Source organism: Callospermophilus lateralis, chromosome X (assembly GCF_048772815.1).
Source record: "Callospermophilus lateralis isolate mCalLat2 chromosome X, mCalLat2.hap1, whole genome shotgun sequence".
NCBI lineage: Eukaryota > Metazoa > Chordata > Mammalia > Rodentia > Sciuridae > Callospermophilus > Callospermophilus lateralis.
The window spans coordinates 69046106-69067560 of NC_135325.1; the positions used below are offsets into that span (position 1 = coordinate 69046106).

At 33.8% G+C, this 21455-nt stretch overlaps 1 protein-coding gene across 2 annotated transcripts in view; it reads left to right on the forward strand.

Annotated features, from left to right (window-relative positions):
• Positions 1-21455, forward strand: part of Sytl4 (synaptotagmin like 4) — a 59089-nt gene that overhangs the window by 15999 nt on the left and 21635 nt on the right. For both annotated transcript variants that reach the window (XM_077107296.1, XM_077107297.1), the window contains exons 2-5: positions 12814-12993; positions 13244-13459; positions 13783-13892; positions 14128-14230. In XM_077107296.1, coding sequence (XP_076963411.1) covers positions 12884-12993; positions 13244-13459; positions 13783-13892; positions 14128-14230 — 539 coding nt within the window. In that variant the 5' untranslated portion in view covers positions 12814-12883. The remainder of the gene's footprint in view (positions 1-12813; positions 12994-13243; positions 13460-13782; positions 13893-14127; positions 14231-21455) is intronic.

Here is a 21455-nt window from a genome sequence, read left to right on the forward strand (position 1 = left end):
ACAACTCATTGAAAGTTTTTATATGAGTTACAAGATGAAACATATTTTTATGCAATAAAATTATACAGTAATAGAAATATTTCAAATATACTTTGTATGGCTTATTCTCTATTTTAAAAACCATGGCATAAATATTTTATTGTTTAAATTGATTAAAAATCTTCTGGTACCTTATATGTATTCTGGAATTATAAAATTTATGATTACAAGAAGAAAGTTACATATAATCTTTAAAAAATTTTAAAATAATTTTGTCAAGGCATAATTGACATACAATAAATTACACATATTTTAAACTATAAAATTTAATAAATTTGACATTTATGAATACCCATGAAAGATAATGAACATATGATTACCTCCTGTTGTGGTTTCAGTGTGTTTCCACAAAGTTCATATGTTGGAAACTTAATCTCCAATGCCACAGTGTTGGGACATGGGGCCTAATGCTGTTTTGGTTATGAGGTCCTATCCTCATAAATGGATTAATGTCATTATTGTGCCAGTGTCTTATATAAGTAATTTTGGCCCCTCTTGTCCTTTGCCCTGCCTTTTTTTTTTTTTTTTTTTTGAGAGAGAGAGAGAGAGAGAGAGAGAGAGAGAGAGAGAGAGAGAGAATTTTTAATATTTATTCTTTAGTTTTCCGTGGACACAACATCTTTGTTTGTATGTGGTACTGAGGATGGAACCCGGGCCGCACGCATGCCAGGTGAGTGCGCTACCGCTTGAGCCACATCCCTAGCCCCAAATGCCTTTTCTCTTTTGTGTGCATACACTTTCTTGCCTTTCTACCTTTTGCCACAGGATGATGAAGAAAGAGCCTCTTACCACCTGTGGCCTCCAGAACTAAATCAAAGAAATTTCTTAATTATAAATTATCCAATCTCTGGTATTCTTTCATGCCAGTACAAAATGGACTATGACACCTCTACAAGTTTTCTGGTACCATCTTGTCATTTTTCCTTCCTGTTCCTCTCTATTCTATTGCCCACCTCCAACCACTGATCTGTTTTCTGTCACTATAGATTAATTTGCATTTTCTAGAGTTCTATACAAGTGAAATTCTGCACTGTGTTTTCTTTTTTGCTGGACTTCTTTCAGTCACCATAATTATTTTGAGATTCATCTATGTTACTGTGTGTGTTAGTAGTTCATTCCTTTTTATTGCTGAGCAGTACACCATTGAATGGCTATTCTGCAATTTGTTTACTCATTCACCTCTTAATGGACATTTGTGTTGTTTCTAAATTTTGTCTATTGTGAACGATATTGTTGTTAACATTCACATTCAAATCTTTGTGTGGGTGGGCATATGTTTTTGCTTTTCTTGGGTAAGTACCTGAAAATGGAAAGCCTGGGTCATATGGGAAATGCGTGTTTAATTTTTTTAAAAAACAAATAAGCTGTTTCATAAAGTGATTGTACCATTTTACATTCTATATCTCTTCCACATCACTGTAGTGCTTGAGAGATTCAGTTGCTTCAAATTCTGCCCAACATTTGGTATATATTTTTTTTATTTTAGCCATTGTTACAAGCACATAGAGATATGTGGTTTTAATTTGCATTTCCCTAATAGTTAATGGCATTGAGAATCTTTTCATATGCTCATTTGCTATTCACATATCTTCTTTGGTGAATTGTTGTATATTTTTAAAATTTTTTGAGGTGTTAAAATTATGGAGTATTTAGAATTCTTTAGATATTTTGTCCTTATCAGAAATGTCATTAACAACTATTTTCTTCCAATATATGATTTGTTTTTAATTTTCTTTTAATTATCTTTAAAATAGCCAAAGTTTTAATTTGATGAAGTCTAATTTATTATGTTCTGCATCATTTTTTGGCTTCATGTCAGAAATCTTTGCATTTTGAAATATGGCTATCCAGTTTTTCTAGTACTACTTGTTGAAAAGACTATCATTTTTCCACTGAACTGTCTTGTAGCTTTATAAGGAAAAACAAATGACTCTAAACATAGCAATTGATTTTGTACTCTCTATTCTGTTCCACTGATCTATTTGTCTATCTTCATGTCAATATCACACTTGCTTGATTACTTTAGATTAATAATAAGTCTTGAAATCAGGTTATGTGAATTCGAATTTTGTTCTACATTTGTTTTTTTTAATATTTAGTTTTTAGTTGTAGTTGGATACAATAACTTTATTTTGTTTATTTATTTTTTTTGTGGTGCTGAGGATCAAACCCAGGGCTCCACATGTGCCAAGCGAGTGCTCTACCACTGAGCCACAACCCCAGCCCCTCTACATATGTTTTGAACCTCATGATACATTATTAGTTTTCCTCTAAACAATCAATTATATATATATATATATATATATATATATATATATATATATATATATATATATAAAGATATTTTTTAGTTGTAGATGGACACAATACCTTTATTTTATTTATTTATTTTTATGTGGTGCTGAGGATTGAACCCAGGGTCTCACACATGCTAGATGAGTGCTGTACCACTGAGCCACAACCCCAGGCCCTCAATTATATTTTTAAAATAAAATTAAATAATACAAGTATTTATACTCACATAATTGCCATTACATGTATTCTTCATTCCTTTTTGTATTATTTTCCTTCTGCCTGAAGGGCTTCCTTTAACATTTTTTATAGAGCAAGTCTGATGATGATTAATTCTTTCAACTTTAGCATGTATGAAAAACCTTTATTTCCCTCTGTTGTTGAATAATATTTTGTTGGGTGTAGAATTTTAGATTGATGAAATTTTTTCCCTTTTATATCTTAGAGGTGCCCTTCCATTGTTGTCACACTTAAATTGTTTCCAGTGATAGATTTGCTTTCATCATTATCTTTGTGCATCTTTATGTAAAGTGTCCTCCTTCCCCTACCCAGAGTGCTTTTAAGATTTTTCTTGTTATTTCTGGTATTAAACAGTTTGACCATATGAAGTGGTTTTCTTTATGTTTCTTGTGCTTGAAGTTCATTGAGCTTCTGGGATCTGACAATTTATAGTGTTCATCAAATTTAGGTCATTATTTCTTTAAGTATTTTTTCAGTGCCTCCACTTCCTTCGATGACTCCAATTGCATGTACATTAGGCAGCTTGAAGTTATCCCACAGCTCATTAATTCTGTTAATTTTAAAAAAATTTTTATTTCTGTGTTTCATTTTGGATAGTTTCTGTGTCTGCAAGTTCACCAAAATATTTAATCTGTTGTTAATTGTAACCAGTGCATTTTTTATCTGAGATGTTGTAGTTTTTATCTCTAGGTTTAAGTCTTTTTTTAAAAAAAAATCTTTTCCGTGTCTCTCCTCAACTTTTTGAACATATACAATGTGGTTATAATAACTGCCTGCTTTAATGACTTGGTTAATTCTAACATTTATGTCGGTTATTCATCTTAATTGATTTTCCTTCTCATTATAGATTCTGTTTTTCTCCTTTTCTGTGTGCCTGGTAATTTTTATTTGGTACCAGATATCGAGAATTTTAACTTGTTGGGTTCTACCTATTTTGATATTACTGTAGATATTTTTGAGTTCTATTCTGGGATGTACTTAGTTGCTTGGAAACAGATTGATCCTTTCAGGTTTTTCTGTTTAGATTTGGTAGGCAGGACCAGAGCAGTGCACTGGTCTAGGACTAATTATTTCTCACTACTGAGACCCTTAGTACTCTAGCCAGTATGCTGTAAATCATAAGGTTTTCCAGTTTGATGAGAATAGGCACTATTCCTGTCCCTGTGCGAGCAACAGGTATTGTACTTTTGAATTCTTTTAGGTGATTCTTTTCCTGGAGTAGTTTCCTCACAGATATTCCATGCACTTATCAGTTCTTTGCTGAATATGTCAGGGAGACTAGGTGTAGGTCTCTAAATACCTTTCTCTATGCAGTACTATCAATGCTGTATGTTATGAATTCTAGCTATTTGGATTCTCTCAGACTCTCAGTGCTGTTTTCTCAACTTGGAGAGCTCACCAAACTCTCCCAGGCTTCTTCCTTCTTGTACCATGGCCTGAAAACTCTCTTGAGACAGTAAATTGGGAAAATCAAAAGGTTCAACGCATTTGTTTCCCATCTCTCAGAGATCATAGTCCTGTATTGACTGATGTTCAATGTCTGGAAACCATTACTTTATGTATTTTGTCTATTTGTTGCTGTTTAAGGCAGGGTAGAAATTCATCCTTTGTTCTTTCATCCTGCACAAAAGTCAAATGACATTTTGTAATCTGCAATTATTGTGACCAATTATAATATGTAGCCCAATTTCAATTATCATCTTTCAAAAGTGTAGACATCATTACATTTCTTCTTTGACATAGCTAAATCAGTTCTAAATAACTATGTTCAAATGTATACAGAATGTGGCATACAGGAATATAGATAAATCCCTAATCAGTTTCTGTGTAATATATATTATCACTTAACAAGAGCAGTTCAGTTTAAGGCTTCTTGGTTAAGACTCTGGTTCTTTGAAAGACTCTGGTTCACTTTTCATGCTCAGTGAGGTATAAATATTGCCAAAATCATTTGTTATCCTTATTCCAAATGGCAGAATACTTTTATCATATCACTTTGGTAGAATATGAGTGATAATACATTATAGTTTTATACAAAACCACCATATAATTACAGTTTGTACATATAGAGGAATAATTTAATGCCAGTTCAACTTTTTAGACCATGAACATGAGTTAATTTGTCAGAAATTATTCTTTCACTTATAAGGTTTTCAGCATAATTACTCACTTAAAAAAGGCCTGAAATCTGACATAACTTTCCTACATACATATATGAATAGACCACAGTGAATCTAAAAAAAAAAAGCCTGAAACTTAAATGATGTCTAGATACAGTTTAATTCAAAGTTCATCTGTATTATCTAAAAGGAAATGAATGTCATTTTCTAAGACCTACTAGTTAAGCCTGAAAACATGACTACACATATATAAACTGACAAAATATGGGCTGAAGATGTAACTCAGTGGAAGAGCACCTGCATAGCTTGAACATGGACCTGGGTTTGATCCCCAGCTCCTCAAAAGAAAAAAAACTAACACTGAGCATTCTCTGCTTTTGCATTTTTTAGCATTTTACATATTTTAAAAACTCCTTTAAACTGTATAATACAAGCCCAAAAGAGTAGGTACAGTTATCTTTTTTTAACTAATGAAGAAATTGAGTCACTGAGAGATTAGTAAATTTCTCAAGGTTACATAGCTAGTAAGTGATGAAGTTGGGATTCAAATTCAGACAGTTTTGCTCTATAGTCCAAGCTTTTAACCAAAACACACATACTGTCTCAGGAAAACACAAAAAAAAATTCTTCAGCTTCTGTAGGTTTAAGTTTAAACACATATGCACAAATAGATTTCTGATTGAAAAATATTCACTAAATATTTATTCAGCTCATATGGTATATCAGGCACCTATGCCAAGCCCGTGGAGATATGAGGTCTAGATATAGGTCTTGCCTTCAAGAAGATCACTTCTGGTGGAAAATTTATTTTGAACTCAAATATTATCATCTTTATATTTATATATAGCCTTCATGTTTGGGAAAGTAGGGGGATTAGTGTTCACAACAAATTTAACACAGCAAAATGTGTTGTATATTTGCTGCCCCATGCAGAGTTATTACTTGATGTTTTCCTAATTCACATAAATTTTCAATTTTGGAAAACCAACAATGATTTTTAATATATGTACTATTCTTATATGGAATTCTATACTTTTGGAAACTTTTTAAAAATTGTAAGTTCTTTCCCAAGGTCATATAGATGATAAATATGAGAGCTAGGATTTGATCTCAAGTCTGTTTTATACCACTATTTTCATTATTACATGCTCCCTTTTCATTTTTAAAACTGGTCTTTAGAATCTCAAATACTTTGAGATAACTTGTTCTTCCCCTTCTTGAAAACCAGTTGTGTGAATGTTAGTTTCAATGTTTATTCATTATTCTTAGTCTATAAGATTAGGATATAGGTTGGATATGTAGAATTGTACATAAATCTATTAAATCAAATGTGTTGTTCAACTTGTTTATATATTTAGTAAATTTTATCTGCTTGTACTATCAGTAGATGAGAGAGATATGTTAACCTCTAATTTTGATGGTAAAGTTTAGTTTGCCCCTTGCTTTTTAAAGTATTTTCATTAAAAAAAACAACCTGATTTTTAGTAAAAATTGTACAAAATTGCTAACTAAACAAGCCACCTTTTCTAAAATATTTGTTGGTGGGTAGCATGGGTCCCATAAGGATATTATATTAAAATATTTCATCTGAGCCTTGACTCATCTGAATCCTGACACTGCAGGACTAACATGAAACAAATTGACCATCAAACTTAGGTTCTGACACTCGTGTTATCTGAGCTGTGGTCTTCCCTGTAGGTAATCCTTGCCCTTTTGACTACACACCTGTGACTGAATGGAAATAAAGGGCCTTAAGTTTTCTTGAGCTTTGGTTTCTCTATTAAACCCTTGTATCTGTAAATTCGTAGTATCTTTATGGTCATAGCTCCTCCAACTTCGCATCTGTCTTTTTTATTGTATATAACTATATTTGCACCTACATTATTTTTCTGAGTTTGAGTTTTCAAAATGTGAGGCACCATGTATCACAAAATGATATCAATTAATTCATTGTACATGAAATCATTATTTTTAATCCCGCAATTCCCTTTTTTAATTTCTAGAGGATATTTTATCCCATAGTATAGGGAATGGTGGGGGAGGGGGTGAGGCAAAAGGCAAGTTTCTTTTCTAAGATTTAATGAAAGATTAAGTCTCATTGTGGTTTGTGCTTTGACCTACAAGTTATTTAGAAGTACCTTCATAAAGTTCTGAAAAGTGTTGAGATTAAAAATTCTTTTATTAATTTCTTATTTAATTTCCTTCAAGTCAAAGATCATGGTCTGTGTGAAAATGATCTAAAAAAGATTTATTGAGACCTGAATCACAGCCTAATACATGGTTAATTCGTGGGGTAAATATTCCATATGTGCTTGAAAGAGTGTAATTTTCCAGTTGGATATAGAATTTTTCACATGTCCATTAAATCAAGCTCATATTGTTGTTCAACTTGCTTATATATTTAATAATTTTCTATTTATAATGTTAATAACTGAAATAATGATTTAGAGGTATGCTAACCTACCAGTTTGATGGTCAAGTTTTAAATTTCTCTGTAGTTGTACTTAATATTCCTTTATGTATTTAAAGATGTTTTATTACTGCATATAGGCTTATTATCTGTATGTTTGTCATCTTCCCTCTCCTTTATTCTTTATTGTCTTGAATTTTTCCATTTAGATATTAATATGGCTACCTAAACCTTTTTTTGTATAGCATTTACTTAGTACATATTTTTCCATTTTTTTTTTGCTTTCAATCTTTCCCTGAATTTATATTCTAGATATCCCCCTTATATATAACACATTGCTATATTTTTTCCTTTATTGAGTCTGTTTTCTCTGTATTTAAAGGATAAGTTTTGCTCATATGTGTTTTATATTTATCAATATATTTGAACTTGTTTTAACCATCTTACCTTTTGTTATTCTGTTTGTCTTTTACCCCCTATGTTTTCTTTTTTCCTCTTTTAATTTTTCTTCCTATTCTGTTTTCTTCTCTCCATTACCAATTCTGCAAGAACCCATTTCAATTTAGCTGACTTGAAACAGGGTCAGTGTTGGAAACAGAAGCTATCTGTGGTTGAATGTAGGGTGGGGGTATGATATAGCTTCTGAAAGGAGTCAGAATGGCAAGTGATAGGGGAAGAGAAAGCAGAGAGCTAATAGAATTCATGGTTGATGGACTTAAAAAATTTTTTTACAAGTGTAAGACAAGGATGACTAATAGGTCTAGAGGGAAAGAAAGTGGGAATGTAAAATAAACAAAGGCTTAAAATAAAACCCAAAGGGACTAGGTAAGCAAACTGAACAAGTACAAGGAACAGGATTTGTGGGTGACTACAAAAAAAAAATAAAGCTGAGACTTTAGATAAGGAATTGCGTAGCATGTGGTTATGGTAGTAAACTGTGCAGGCATTGATATTGATTTGGGATTTTTAGGGGCAGTTGTGGTAGAAGGATGAACATTTGTGGTAGTCAGCATTCCTTTACTGTAATAAAATACTTGAGATAACTTATAAAGAGGAAATATTTGTTTAGTTTCACAGTTTTAGAGATTTCAGACCATGATCAGTTGACCCCTTTGCTTTGGGTCTGTGGTGGTATAGCACATCTCTGCTTCTGTGGCTGAGAAAGTCCATTTACCTCATAGTTGAGTGCACAAAAGAAAGAGAAAGAAACCAGGTTCTCACAGTCCCTCTTGAGGGATTGCCCCCAATTACCTAAGCCCTCCCACTAGGGCTCACCTCTTAAAGGCTCCATTACCTTCCATTAGCACCAGACTGGGGACCAAGCATTTAACATATGGGTCTTCAGGGGACAATCCAAATCTAACCTATAGCAAAATTACATGGATATGGAATATACTGGTGAGAGATAGTCAGAAGTTGAGCTGTCTAAATCCAGAATGTGTAGGAAAAGAAGATATTAACAAGAGGCAAGAAGACTAAAAGAAAATTAGGGCTAAAGAGACTTTGGTCTTGATAAGGTTGAAGAATGGGTATAGTGGTTATGAACTGTAGTTGGTGTTATGATTGGATTTGGAATGTCCACCAAAACCTCATGTGCTGAAGGCAATGTAGCAATGTCCAGAGGTAGGGCTTTTGGGAAATGGTTGGATCATGAGAGCTATAACATCATCAGTGGATTAATCCATTTGATGGATGAGTAATTGGACTACTGGGATGTGTAGAAACTGTAGGCAGGTGGGGGCATGGTTGGAGGAAGTAGGTCACTGAGGTCATGCCTTTGAGGACTAAATATTGTCCTTGGCTCCTTTCTCTCAATCTTTTTCTATTTCCTGGCTGCCACAATGAGCTTTTCTTCACCATACTCTTCTACTATGATATTCTGCCTCACCTCAGGCCTAGAGTAATGGAGTTGGCCAACTCTGGACTGAGATCTATGAAACTGTGAGCCAAAGTTGACTTTTCCTCTTCTAAGTTTTTTTTTTTTCAGGTATTAGTCATAGTAACAGAAAGCTGAATAATACAGTTGGAAAGTGGGGATTCTTGAGTTTAAAATTTCAGAGAGAGGCAGTTCTGGTTATTCAGGTCTGTAAATGAAAAATAAAGGAAAGATATATGGTGCTAATAGTTCTATTTATTTATGGTACTATCTTCATTTCCTCAAAGATATTCCTATTTCCTTAGTTTTTGATATTACTTGGTCTCATTACGCTGTGTGGCTTTCTCATCACAGAACTCTGCTGCCTTTCCACAAGTACAGTTTTCTAATAAATCTGGTATTATTCTTATTTCCACTGTGCCTATGCTATCTTTGATCTGTAGTTGTATGGCAACTGATATTACCTATTTTATCTGTGAACCACTGAATTTTGGCCAGTGCTTCAGCCATAATTATACATATGAGAATTTATTTCCACATGATTTGATTATTCCCTTCAATATTTTATAATTGCTTTCACCTTTATTCTGCCTGGATAGAGCCAGTAGAATACCAGCTCTAGAATCAGATTACCTGGGCTTGAATCCCAGCAAGTTCACTTTATTCTTAGGCAAGTTAACTTCATGTCCCCTGAATCTTCATCTATACAGTGGGGATAATAGTAGTCACTTACTCTTGGGAGAGAATTAAATTAGTACATATGCAAACCATTTGTTTGGAATCTAGTAAATTCTGAATAAATGGAACTATTGGGGTGGCGATGACAGTGATGGTGATCAAAATATTGGTGTTACATGAAAAATTATCAGATATTGTATTAGGCCAATGTATAAGAGAATATTCAAAAATATTTACTTGGAGTGTATATATTCCCCTGGGGTATAGAACTAAGAATTAATCCTCAAGAAGTATGTTAGAAAGGGTCTTTGAAAGAAGTTTTCATACTTATCATTCAATAAAAACTGCAAAATTGACAATTCGAGAGAATATTGAGGGTTCAGGAACCTGTATAACTTTTCTATGTTGTTTATACTTTCTGTTGTTTTTAAGCAATTAGTAAAAAATAACAATAAAGTGAAAGGGGCTTATTTTCTATCTTCAGGGGAGAGCAGAGGAGATAAGCATGATTCTTATTTTCTTTCCTAGTCTGTCTACGCTGGACTCGTTGTCTGCCATGATTACGAAATCTTTATTTTCAGAACAGTTTTTCCTCCTGAGGCCCAGGTACCTCCAACTACAACTTGGGCTTAATTCCTGGATATCCTGTATGCAGCACAAACAATATGGTTAAAAGAAAACTTAATGCCAAATGTCTTCTTTGATATAAGGAGAGCAACTAAGAACAGAGCGGGGAGGAAGAGCATGAGAAGAAGATTAACATTAAACAGGGATGAGAGGTGGGAGGGAAAGGGAGAGAGAAGGGAAATTGCATGTAAATGGAAGGAGACCCTCAGGGGTATACAAAATTACATACAAGCGGAAGTAAGGGGAAAGGGGGGAAAATATAAGGGGGAGAAATGAATTACAGTAGAGGGAGTAGAGAGAGAAGAGGGGAGAGGAGGGGGGAGGGGGGATAGTAGAGGATAGGAAAGGCAGCAGAATACAACAGACACTAGTATGGCAATATGTAAAAATGTGGATGTGTAACCGATGTGATTCTGCAATCTGTATATGGGGTAAAAATGAGAGTTCATAACCCACTTGAATCAAATGTATGAAATATGATATGTCAAGAACTATGTAATGTTTTGAACAACTAATAATAAAAAATAAAATAAAATGGTCCCCTCTCAAATCTCCCCAAGAAAAACTAATGATTATGTTTTTTATTCTAGATCTTATTCTTTGAATATACAAATGTTTAGATACTTTATAAAAGAGATAATTCTTTATTATCCTAAAGTTACTTCTTGTCACTCATGGACATATTTTCCATGTATGTACCTATCTACCACATTTTTTTGAATGGCCGCATAGTATTCTATTATATGGAAGCATTATTTTGTTTAATGATTTCTTTGTTTAAGAACTTTTTTGTTCATGGGGCTGGGGAGTAGCTTAGCAGTAGAGTGCTTGCCTAGCACATGCAAGGCCCTGGATTCGATCCTCAGTGCCACATAAAAATAAGTAAGTAAAATAAAGGCATTATGTTCAACTACACCTAAAAAATAAATATTAAAAAAGAACTTTTTTTATTCTTAAAATAATGTATTACTCAGCTTTAAAGAAGAATAAAATTATGACATTTGCTCGTAAATGGCTGGAGTTGCAGAATATCATGCTAAGTAAGCCAATCCCCCAAAACCAAAGGTTGCATCTGATATGCAGATGCTAATTCAAAATAAGGGGGGCACTAGAGAAGAACAGAATTACTTTAGATTATGTAGAGGGGAGTGAAGGGAGGGGAAGGGACATGGGGATACAAAGGATAGTAGAATGAAATAGGCATTATTTCCTTATGTACATATATGACTGCATGAGTGATGTTATTCTAAACATGTATAATTAGAAAAATGAGAAAATATACCCCATTTATATATGATATATCAAAGTACATAAATGCATTCTACCATCATATATAACTAAAAATTTTTTAAAATGTAGCAATAACACTCTTATATAAATAGGCCTTTCCATAATATTTATGTGACTATTTTTATTATGTAGATTCTTATTATTGCCTATTTTAGAATGTGCTGGGTGCTATCAAATGCCCTTCAATTAATTCTTTGAATAAATCTCTCATACTATAAATAGCGATCTTTGTAAAATGAATTAAATCATATCATTTCTAACATCAAAAAGCAAAACCAAAGATGTTTGTTGGATTCAAATTATTGGTACAATACATTTTTAAATTCTTCATTTTGAAGAGTATTTAAACTATGATTTGGTCCAAATTTAACTTTCTTACCATTTTTCCTCCACGAACAAATATGTTCTCTGTTTGATAATGCAAAATCCAAATCTTATGTAAAACCCTCCCATCTATATAAATCTCTCTCCCCTTCTCTATGTAAGATAGAATTACTTACTTACTTCTCTGAATTCCCATGTACTTAATTTATAATACCCCTGAAAGCACTTGATATATTTTACTGTCCTCCAGTGTGTCTGTCTCCCCCATTACTCTGCAAACTTCCTAAAGGCAAGAACTGAGTCTTATTCATATCTATATCTCCAGCACTCTGCATAATTCCTGAAAGAGTGGTGCTCAACAAATCTTCATGAAATGGTGGAAGATATTCTTCAGTTGTAGTGATAGTACAAGAAGAACTTTGGGAGGTAGAGGTAGTGTAATTTTTTGAAGCATAGCCCTATACTGACTAAATACAGGAATGTAGAAGCTGGTCAGGAATGGAGAAATTGGACTAAACTGGCAGGAGTCATCATGTTATTTTTCCCTACACTACAGAGACCAGCTGCCTATTTATTTGGGTTACTTGAGAACATTTAAAGTAATGAAAATTGAATGATTGAGGATCCACTTGGTAGATTGAGAGTTTGACTGTTCTATGCTCTTTCTAGACTCTAATGCTTATGCTAAAAGATCCAATCATTTCCCACAGTTATGGATAACTCCTTGAAAAATCAAAAAATCTTCATTTTTAGGGCATGACTCAAGTTGGAAGAGGAATGGTAAATAGGTTAGATGCTTTTGTTTTGTCTCTTTAGCCTAGTTCAAGAGGAAAGTAGCCTACTGAAATGCTCTAAAGAGCTGTGGGCCTATTCTGGAATAAATCATCTGTGTGAAATGGGTTGTTCTTTCATTTCAGGCAACGCTGGAAGTTCTCCTTGTTCGGTTGCTTTGAAGAAAGAGGAGTAGAAGAGAAAGTAGAATACATCATGTCAGAGATACTAGACCTCTCTTTTCTGTCTGAGGTGGAAAGGGATTTGATCCTTAATGTTCTACAGCGAGATGAGGAGCTTCGGAAAGCAGATGAGAAAAGGATTAGGTAAGAGTCCCAGAAATAGTAAAAGGTCCCATTCCATTGACCAGTGATATCTAGGCTTTTCTTTTTGCTTCTCATTTGACTTTCAGAGGAAATTGTATGCATGACATTTACAATTCTTTGTTGGGTCAAGTTGGGCTCTGAGTTTGTTGCTTTCACAGAATCAAATAGTGTGTCTTTGCCCCTCAACTCTTCTCCATCTGACCTACACAGATCCTGAATCCACTTGTGCTTGTCTTTTGGGGCTTGGCAGGCGACTGAAGAATGAACTACTGGAAATCAAAAGGAAAGGGGCCAAGAGGGGTAGCCAACACTACAGTGATCGGACCTGTGCCCGGTGCCAAGAGAGTCTGGGCCGTTTGACTCCCAAGACCAACACTTGTTGGGGTTGTAATCACCTGGTGTGTCGGGACTGCCGCATCCAGGAAAGCAATGGTACCTGGAGGTGCAAGGTGTGCGCCAAAGAAATGTGAGTGTTAACCTATGGCTGAGTAAGAGAAGAGTCCTGACTATTCCTTTCCTCAGTCTTTGTTAGTTGAATGACAGGAGCCATTCTGCATTTCCCCCCTGATGCTGGGGATTGAACGCAGGGCCTTGCACATGCTAGGCAATTGCTCTACCACTGAGCTACATCTTCAGCCTTTTTTAGATTTTATTTTGAGATAAGGTATTGCTAACTTGCCCAGATTGGCCTTGATCTTGTAATCCTTCCTCAGCCTGCCATGTAACCTGGATTACAGGCATTCATAACCATACCTGGCACATTGGTCATTTTCTTTCATTCCTTCCCAGAGAGCTGAAGAAAGCAACTGGAGACTGGTTTTATGACCAGAAAGTGAACCGCTTTGCTTACCGCACAGGCAGTGAGATAATCAGGATGTCACTGCGGCGTAAACCTGCAGGTACTGGGCTTTTCTAGGGATGGTTCCCTGTAGGACTTACCCTTAGCCATAGATCCTAGTGTGTTCTGAATGGTGGAGTCTTAACTCCATGGGCTTAGCTGGTTTGTGGGAATATAAAAGATTGTACCTCTATCCCTTCTGCAAGTGTTATGATTTTGTAGGAGATGCTGTGAGCATTGTTTCCCTTTCCTACACTCATCAACACCACCCCTATATGCTTTTGTTTGTCTTTAAGCAAATAAAAGAGAGACAGTGGGACATTCCCTCCTTCATCAGACACAGATGGGTGATATCTGGCCAGGAAGAAAGATTATTCAGGAGCAACAGCAGGAACCCAGGTGAGAACCAACTAGTTATTTAAGGAAATGCTACAACATTCCTTTAATTCTTTTATTACTTTTTAAAAATTCTTCTATCTCATAGATGTTCATTACAAGAATATTTGGAATACACAGAAAAGGGTAAAAAGGGAAAAATCAATCCTAATTCTAAAACTCATGTAAACAGTAACATGTAAATAGTAATATTTGGGCATATTTACTTCATAAGAACAAGCTGAAGGCAAATTAAAATAACACATAATCATTATTTTAAAAAATTAAACAGTAGTCCCACCAGCAGTGTATGAGTGTACCTTTCCCCCCACATCCTCACCAACACTTATTGTTGTTTGTCTGCATAATAGCTGCCATTCTGACTGGAGTGAGATGATATCTTAGAGTAGTTTTGATTTGCATTTCTCTAATTGCTAGAGATGATGAACATTTTTTCATATATTTATTCATTAAGAGGGTGGGAGGGGAAGGGAGGGGGCAGGGGTTTAGCAAGGATGGTGGAATGTGATGGACATCATTATCCAAAGTACATGTATGAAGACATGAATTGGTGTCAATTTACTTTATATACAAACAGAGATATGAAAAAATGTGCTGTATATGTGCAATAAGAATTGTAATGCATTTCACTGTCATTTATTTTTTAAAAATCAATTAAAAAATTAAACAGTACAGGAAATGAGAAAGAAGAAAGCCACAAATAACTGAGATCCTTGCTACCCCAGTTTTCACATTATATATTATGTGAAAATTATTTAATATATCTTTTATCTATAGAGAGATGACTGGATGGATAGACTGAAGAAACTTCATAATATTGGGTCATCATATAATAAATTAAAGTCATTCCGTTTTTTTCAGTGCAGGGGAAAAAACCCAGGATTTCACACATGCCAGGCAAGTCCTCTACCACTGAGCTACATCCACAGCTCCAAAATCATTTCATTTAATTTTGTTTGAATTTAACAGAATAACACACTAAAATAAAATGGAAGAATTGCTAATCTTTCGTTAGCAGTTAGTTAATCATTTTTGAAAGTTCCTGTTTCAATATTAAACATTATCATTTGATTCTCTGCTCTGAAAGAGGAAGAGATTAGATTTCTTATGTTTCCTTTCAATTCTTTTGCCCTATTCCTATTTGCCACTCAAGTCATTTAGATTTTATCAAGGTTTATAACATTTAAATTGTTATACAATCATAAATCTTAGCTTTTTAAAGTAGTTTGTTTAGTTTTAATTTTAAAAGGATTATATGCTGACAATTGTACCATGGTGTATCTATTTCTGCATTCTTTATTTCTTGATTGTTTGGATTTCATCTTTGAGAAGTTCCTTCAACAAGGACTTGCAGTATTTATTGCATTCTTTTGTGTTAAGAGCATTTGCCAAATGTCTTTATATTTGAACGATATCTTAGCTAAGTATTATATTCTTGGGTCACATTTTCTTTCCCTCATAATATTTTAGACATTGCTAAGTTACCTTCTGCTATTGAATATAACTGTGAAGAAGTCTAATACTAACACAATTTGATTTCCTTCCTTGTAGGCAACTTTGTATGTATGTGTTCACATGTGCACAAGTATGCATGTGGGTGTATGTGTGTGCATGTGATTGGATTTACTGTATCATTTTTTCTGATTTGTGGTATATCCTTGATGAATTCTTTCTTCATTGTGGGAATTTTTATAAGTTAAGTTCACCACCTCAGGGGTATTGGATTTCCTTATCCTCTGTTTCTGTACCACTGCTTTTTAGTTTTTTACTGTATGATGATAACCATGATTAACCAAACCTGATCCTTCATGCTATCACTTTTTTCACCATTTTCTTTCTTTCTCCTGTCCTTATCCTTGTCTCATTTCCTTATCCTTTTTTCTTATCTTTTGCTGTTTTTAATTTTAATGATTTGAATGAATTGTTTTTTTTAGGTTTCAATATTTTTACTTTGCTTTCAGTCTTCTTTTTTCTCTTATTTTCTTTTTTTATCATATTGTATTTGAGCTCTTGGTTTTTATCAAATCTGTATTCTTTTTTTCTTGGCAATTGTTTTTTTAATTGGACTCTCCAAATTTTTTCTCTTTTATTTTTTTTACCATTTATTGTTATTTTTTACATGCCAGTAGAGTATATTTTGTAATATTATACATACATGGAATAAGTATAACTTGTTCCAATTAGCATCTCATTATGTGGTTGTACATGATGTGGAGTTACATTTGTCATGTATTTAAATATGAGGATAAGAAAGATATATCTAATTGATTCTATTGTCTGTTCTTTTACCATCCCCCCTCCCTTCCCTTTATTCCCCTTTGTCTAGTCCAATGAACATCTAATCTTTACCTCCCTTTTTGTGGGTTAGTATATCCACATATCAGAGAGAACATTCTGCCTTTGGATTTTTGGGATGGACTTGTTTCACTTAGCATGATATTCTCCAGTTCCATCCACTTACTGGCAAATGCCATAATTTTGTACTTTATGGCTGAGTAATATTCCATTGGTTATATATACCACATTTTCTTCATCCATTCATCTGGTTTTAAGCATATAATCCAAGGAGTGGGATAATGGGGTCAAATGGTGGTTCCATTCTCAGTTTTCTTTTTTTTTACATTCCAAGTTTTCTAAGGAAATTCCATTCTGCTTTCCAGAGTGGTTGCAGCAATTTGCAGTCCCACCAGCAATGTATAATTGAACCTCTTTCCCCACATACTCACCAACATTTATTTTTGCTTGTATTCTTGATAATTGCCATTCTGACTGAGTGAGATGGAATTTCAGTGTAGTTTTGATCAAATTTGTAGTAAGTTGCTTGTAGTGTAAAGTACTCACAACAACAACAAAAAAACTATTTGTTTTTCTAGGTTTATATTCTGCTCCACCCTAGGTTCTTTGTATATCTTGTGTAAGTTTTTTGTTTCTCCCTACTCTATGGCTATTCATGTCTGCAGTCCACTTTATTTCATTTTACTAGTGTCTAATAGGGAAAGTTTTGCCTATATCTTTTGTTTGCTCTGACACAGGTTATGTGAATTGTTCTGGACAAACTTCTGACCTCAGTTTGAAACAATTTATTTGGTCAACCACACTTAGCTATACTGTAGGTAGATAAAAACTGAACACTGCCTTCTGTATATAGTCAATTTCTTGGACAGAGATACATTCTGACAAATGCATCATTAGACGATTTTGTGGTCATATGAGCATCAGAGAGTGCACATGTGCAAAATAAGATGACTATGATGTCACTGTTGATATGACTTACTTTATTGGACCATCAGTCCATCATTGACTAAAATAGCATTATATAGCTTATGATCATACTTTTAAAATTTTATTTTTAAATTAAAAAATTTCATCTGATACATAAAAGTATACATTTATGGGGTACCATGTTATGTTTTGATAAATGCCCACATTGTGTAATGTTCAAACCAGGTAAACCTGTATCTCCTTTGTCATCACCTCTTTATGATGAAATCATTAAAAAATATTTTATTTTTTTAAAAAATACACAGTACATTATCATCATATATAGTCACCTGAGTGTATAATAGCATACCAGTGTTCCTTTTTTCCCATCTAACTATACCTAAGTATTCATTAATCAATCTCTCTCCAACTGTCCTTTCCTTCTATTCTTCCTGGCCTCTCGTAACTATCATTATACTGTCAACTTGTATGAGGTCAATTTTTTAGATTGTACATGTGAATAAGATCATGTAGCCATAGTTCTGTGCTTGGATTATTTCACTTAACACAATGATCTCCAGTTCTATCCATAAATGGCAGAGTTTCATTGTTTTTTAAATATTTATAATTTAGTTTTAGGTGGATACAGTATCTTTATTTTTTATATTTTTTATATGGTGCTGAGGATCAACCCAGTGCCTCATGCATGCTAGGTGAGCACTCTACCACTGAACCACAATCCCAGTCCCTCATTGTTTTTATGGCTGAATAGTATTCCATTGTGTATATATACCACATTTTTTTTTTTATTCATTCATAGGTTGATGGTACTCAGGTTGTTTTCCATTTCTTGGTTGTTGTGAAGAGTGTTGCATGCAGATGTCTCTTTGACATATTGATTTCATTTTCTTTGCATATATACCCAGTGGTGGTATTACTGGATCAAAAGGTAGTTCTTTTAATTTTTTGAGGAACCGCCATACTGTTTTCCCTAATTGCTACACTAATTTACATTCACACTAACAGCATAAAAGGCTTCCCTTTCTCTACATTCTTGCCAGCACTTGCTGTCTTCTATCTTTTTGGTAATAGCTATTCTTACTGGGGTAAGATGATAATCTTATTATGGTCTTAATTTGCATTTCCCTGATGATTGGTAATGTTGAACATTTTTCCACACACCTATTAGCCATTTGGATGTCTTCTTTTCCTAAATGTCTATTTGGATGCATTACTCATTTTAATTGGATTGTTATTTTTATTGAGTTTTTATTGAGTTCTTTGAGTTTCTTATATATTCTGTATATTAATCACTTGATATATGTGTAGTTTGCAAATATTTTCACTTACTCTGTAAGTTGTCTCTTCACTATGTTTATTATTTCCTTTGCTACACAGAGCTTTTTAGTTTGATCTAATCCTATTTGTTTATTTTTGCTTATATTTCCTTTGCCTTGCCCTAAAAATATTTGCCCATTCCAGTGTCCCATAGCATTTCTCTTATGTTTTTTCTATGAGTTTCATGGTTTCAGGTCTTACATTAAGGTCTTAATCCATTTTGACATGAATTTTATAATTGGTGAGAGATATGGGTCAAGTTTCATTCTTCTTCATATGGATATCCAATTTCCTGGCACCATTTATTGAAATGATTATTGTATTTCTTTTATTGTAACATTTTTTTGTACTGGGGATTGAGAACCCAGGAGTACTTTAATACTGAGCTACATCCCTGGTCATTTTTTTTTTTTTTTTTGAAACAGGGTCTGGCTAAGTTGCTGAGACTGGACAGGAACTTGTGATCCTCCTGTCTGTTTCCTCGTTGCTGTGATTACAGACATGCACCATGATGCCTATCATTGCTTGTAATTTGATGGAAGGGGTGGAAAGCAGCCTGTGGTCCTGGTTTTAATTTCCTTAAATTATTTTAAATTTCCTCATGGAGGCTTAGTTGATTCACCTTTGGGTGAATCCTCAAGCTCATGCCAGTGTCTGTGGAACAGTCTTGTCTCCCTCTGTTGAGGTTCTACAGAGGCACATGGGATTATAAATCTTGAGGACTTTTGTTTTTCTTGACCTACCTTAGGTCGGCCTACTCATACACTCTGCTTAGTACCACTTTTGGAAGTATTGTGAAGGAGCTTTTCTGAGCTGAATCTTGTATTTTCACCATGAATTTTTGAACTGTGTGACTTGAAGCCATACCTTGCCTCTTTGGTTGCTGCTGTTCAATTTTAGGCTTATGTATGTATGTGTACATGTGCCTTTCCGCCCCCACCTAACTTTCCCTCAACCAAAGGGAAAGAATTTCATCACATTTTATACAATGTTAAAAATATATAAATTAAGTCCTCTACTAATCTAACTGCCTCTGCCCCAATTATTGTTATAAGTCATTAATAGTTTTGGCAAATGGGCTAACAAATTGTCTAAGCACACATACCTAGGTTGAATACCTAAACTTTTAATTTCTATTTTTAAAAAGGATGATAATAAATATATATATATATATATATATATATATATATATATATAAAATAAGCAAAAAAATAAAAAGAGAACTTTAAAAACTCAGTAATACAGACAGTCCCATAGGAAATGGGAAAGATTTGAATAGACCTTTCACCAAACACAATTTATAGATGTCAGATAAGCACATGAAAAGATGTTCAGCATTCTTAGTTATTACATAAATGCAAATTAAAATCACCATAAGATACTAATATGTGCCCTCTAAAATTAAAAAGACTGACCATACCACTTATAAGCAGAGATGTAGAACAATTAGGATTCTCATAATCTGCTTATGAGAACACACAATGGTGTAGCATTTTGAAAAAATTTAGCAGTGTCCTAAGAAAAGTTCAAATTGCACCTACTTTGTGATTCAGCCATTTCATTCATAGGTATTTACTTAAGAGTAGCAAAAGCATATGTTCATTCAAAGAATTGTACAGGAATGTTCATAGTGGCTTTATTTGTAATAGCTAAGACCTGGAAACAATCCAAATGTCCAGTAAAATGTGGATGGATAAGCTGGGTTTGTTTATACAATGGAATACTAGTCAGCTACGGAAAGGAATGAACTATTGATACATACAGTAATGACCTGGATGAATTTTAAAGTAATAATAATACCAAGTGTTAAGCATCATACAAAACAGTACCTACTGTGTGATTCTGGTTTTTTTTGCCTTTAAAAAAATATTTATTTATTCTAATTAGGGATACATGACAGAATGCATTTTGATTCATTGTACACAATTGCACCACAACTTTTCATTTCTCTGGTTGTACACAATGTAGCATCACACCTCATGTGCAGTCACACATGTACCTAGGGTAATGATGTCCATCTCATTCTATAGTCTGCCTTTTTGATGTGATTTTATGTTATGAAGGTTTTCTTATTTTGTGTCTGTCTTTTTTTTTTCTTTTTTTTTATTATTAGTTGTTCAAAACATTACAAAGCAGAATACAACAGACACTAGTATGGCAGTATGTGAAAACGTGGATGTGTAACCCATGTGATTCTGCAATCTGTATATGGGGTAAAAATGGGAGTTCATAATCCACTTGAATCAAATGTATGAAATATGATATGTCAAGAGCTTTGTAATGTATGATTCTGTTTATATAAAATTCTAAAAAATACAAACTAATTTTTCATAACAGAAATCAGATTATCAGAAATAAGAAATAAGACTCTTATTTGCCAGGGGACAGGGCCAAGGGGGATGGGAGGGATTATCAAGGGGCATAAAGAAACTTTTTGGAGCAATAAATGTTCCTCAGTTTAATTGTGGTTATGTTTTTAAAGGTATATACATATGTCAAAACTCATCAATTGGGACTGGGGTTGTGGCTCAGGGGTACAGCACTTGCCTAGCATGTGTGAGGCACTGGGTTCAATCCTCAGCACCACATAAAAAAATAAATAAGATAAAAATATTGTGTCCATCTACAACTAAAAAAATTTAAAAATTCATCAAGTTGCACGTTTAAACATGTAGCTTATTTATGTCAA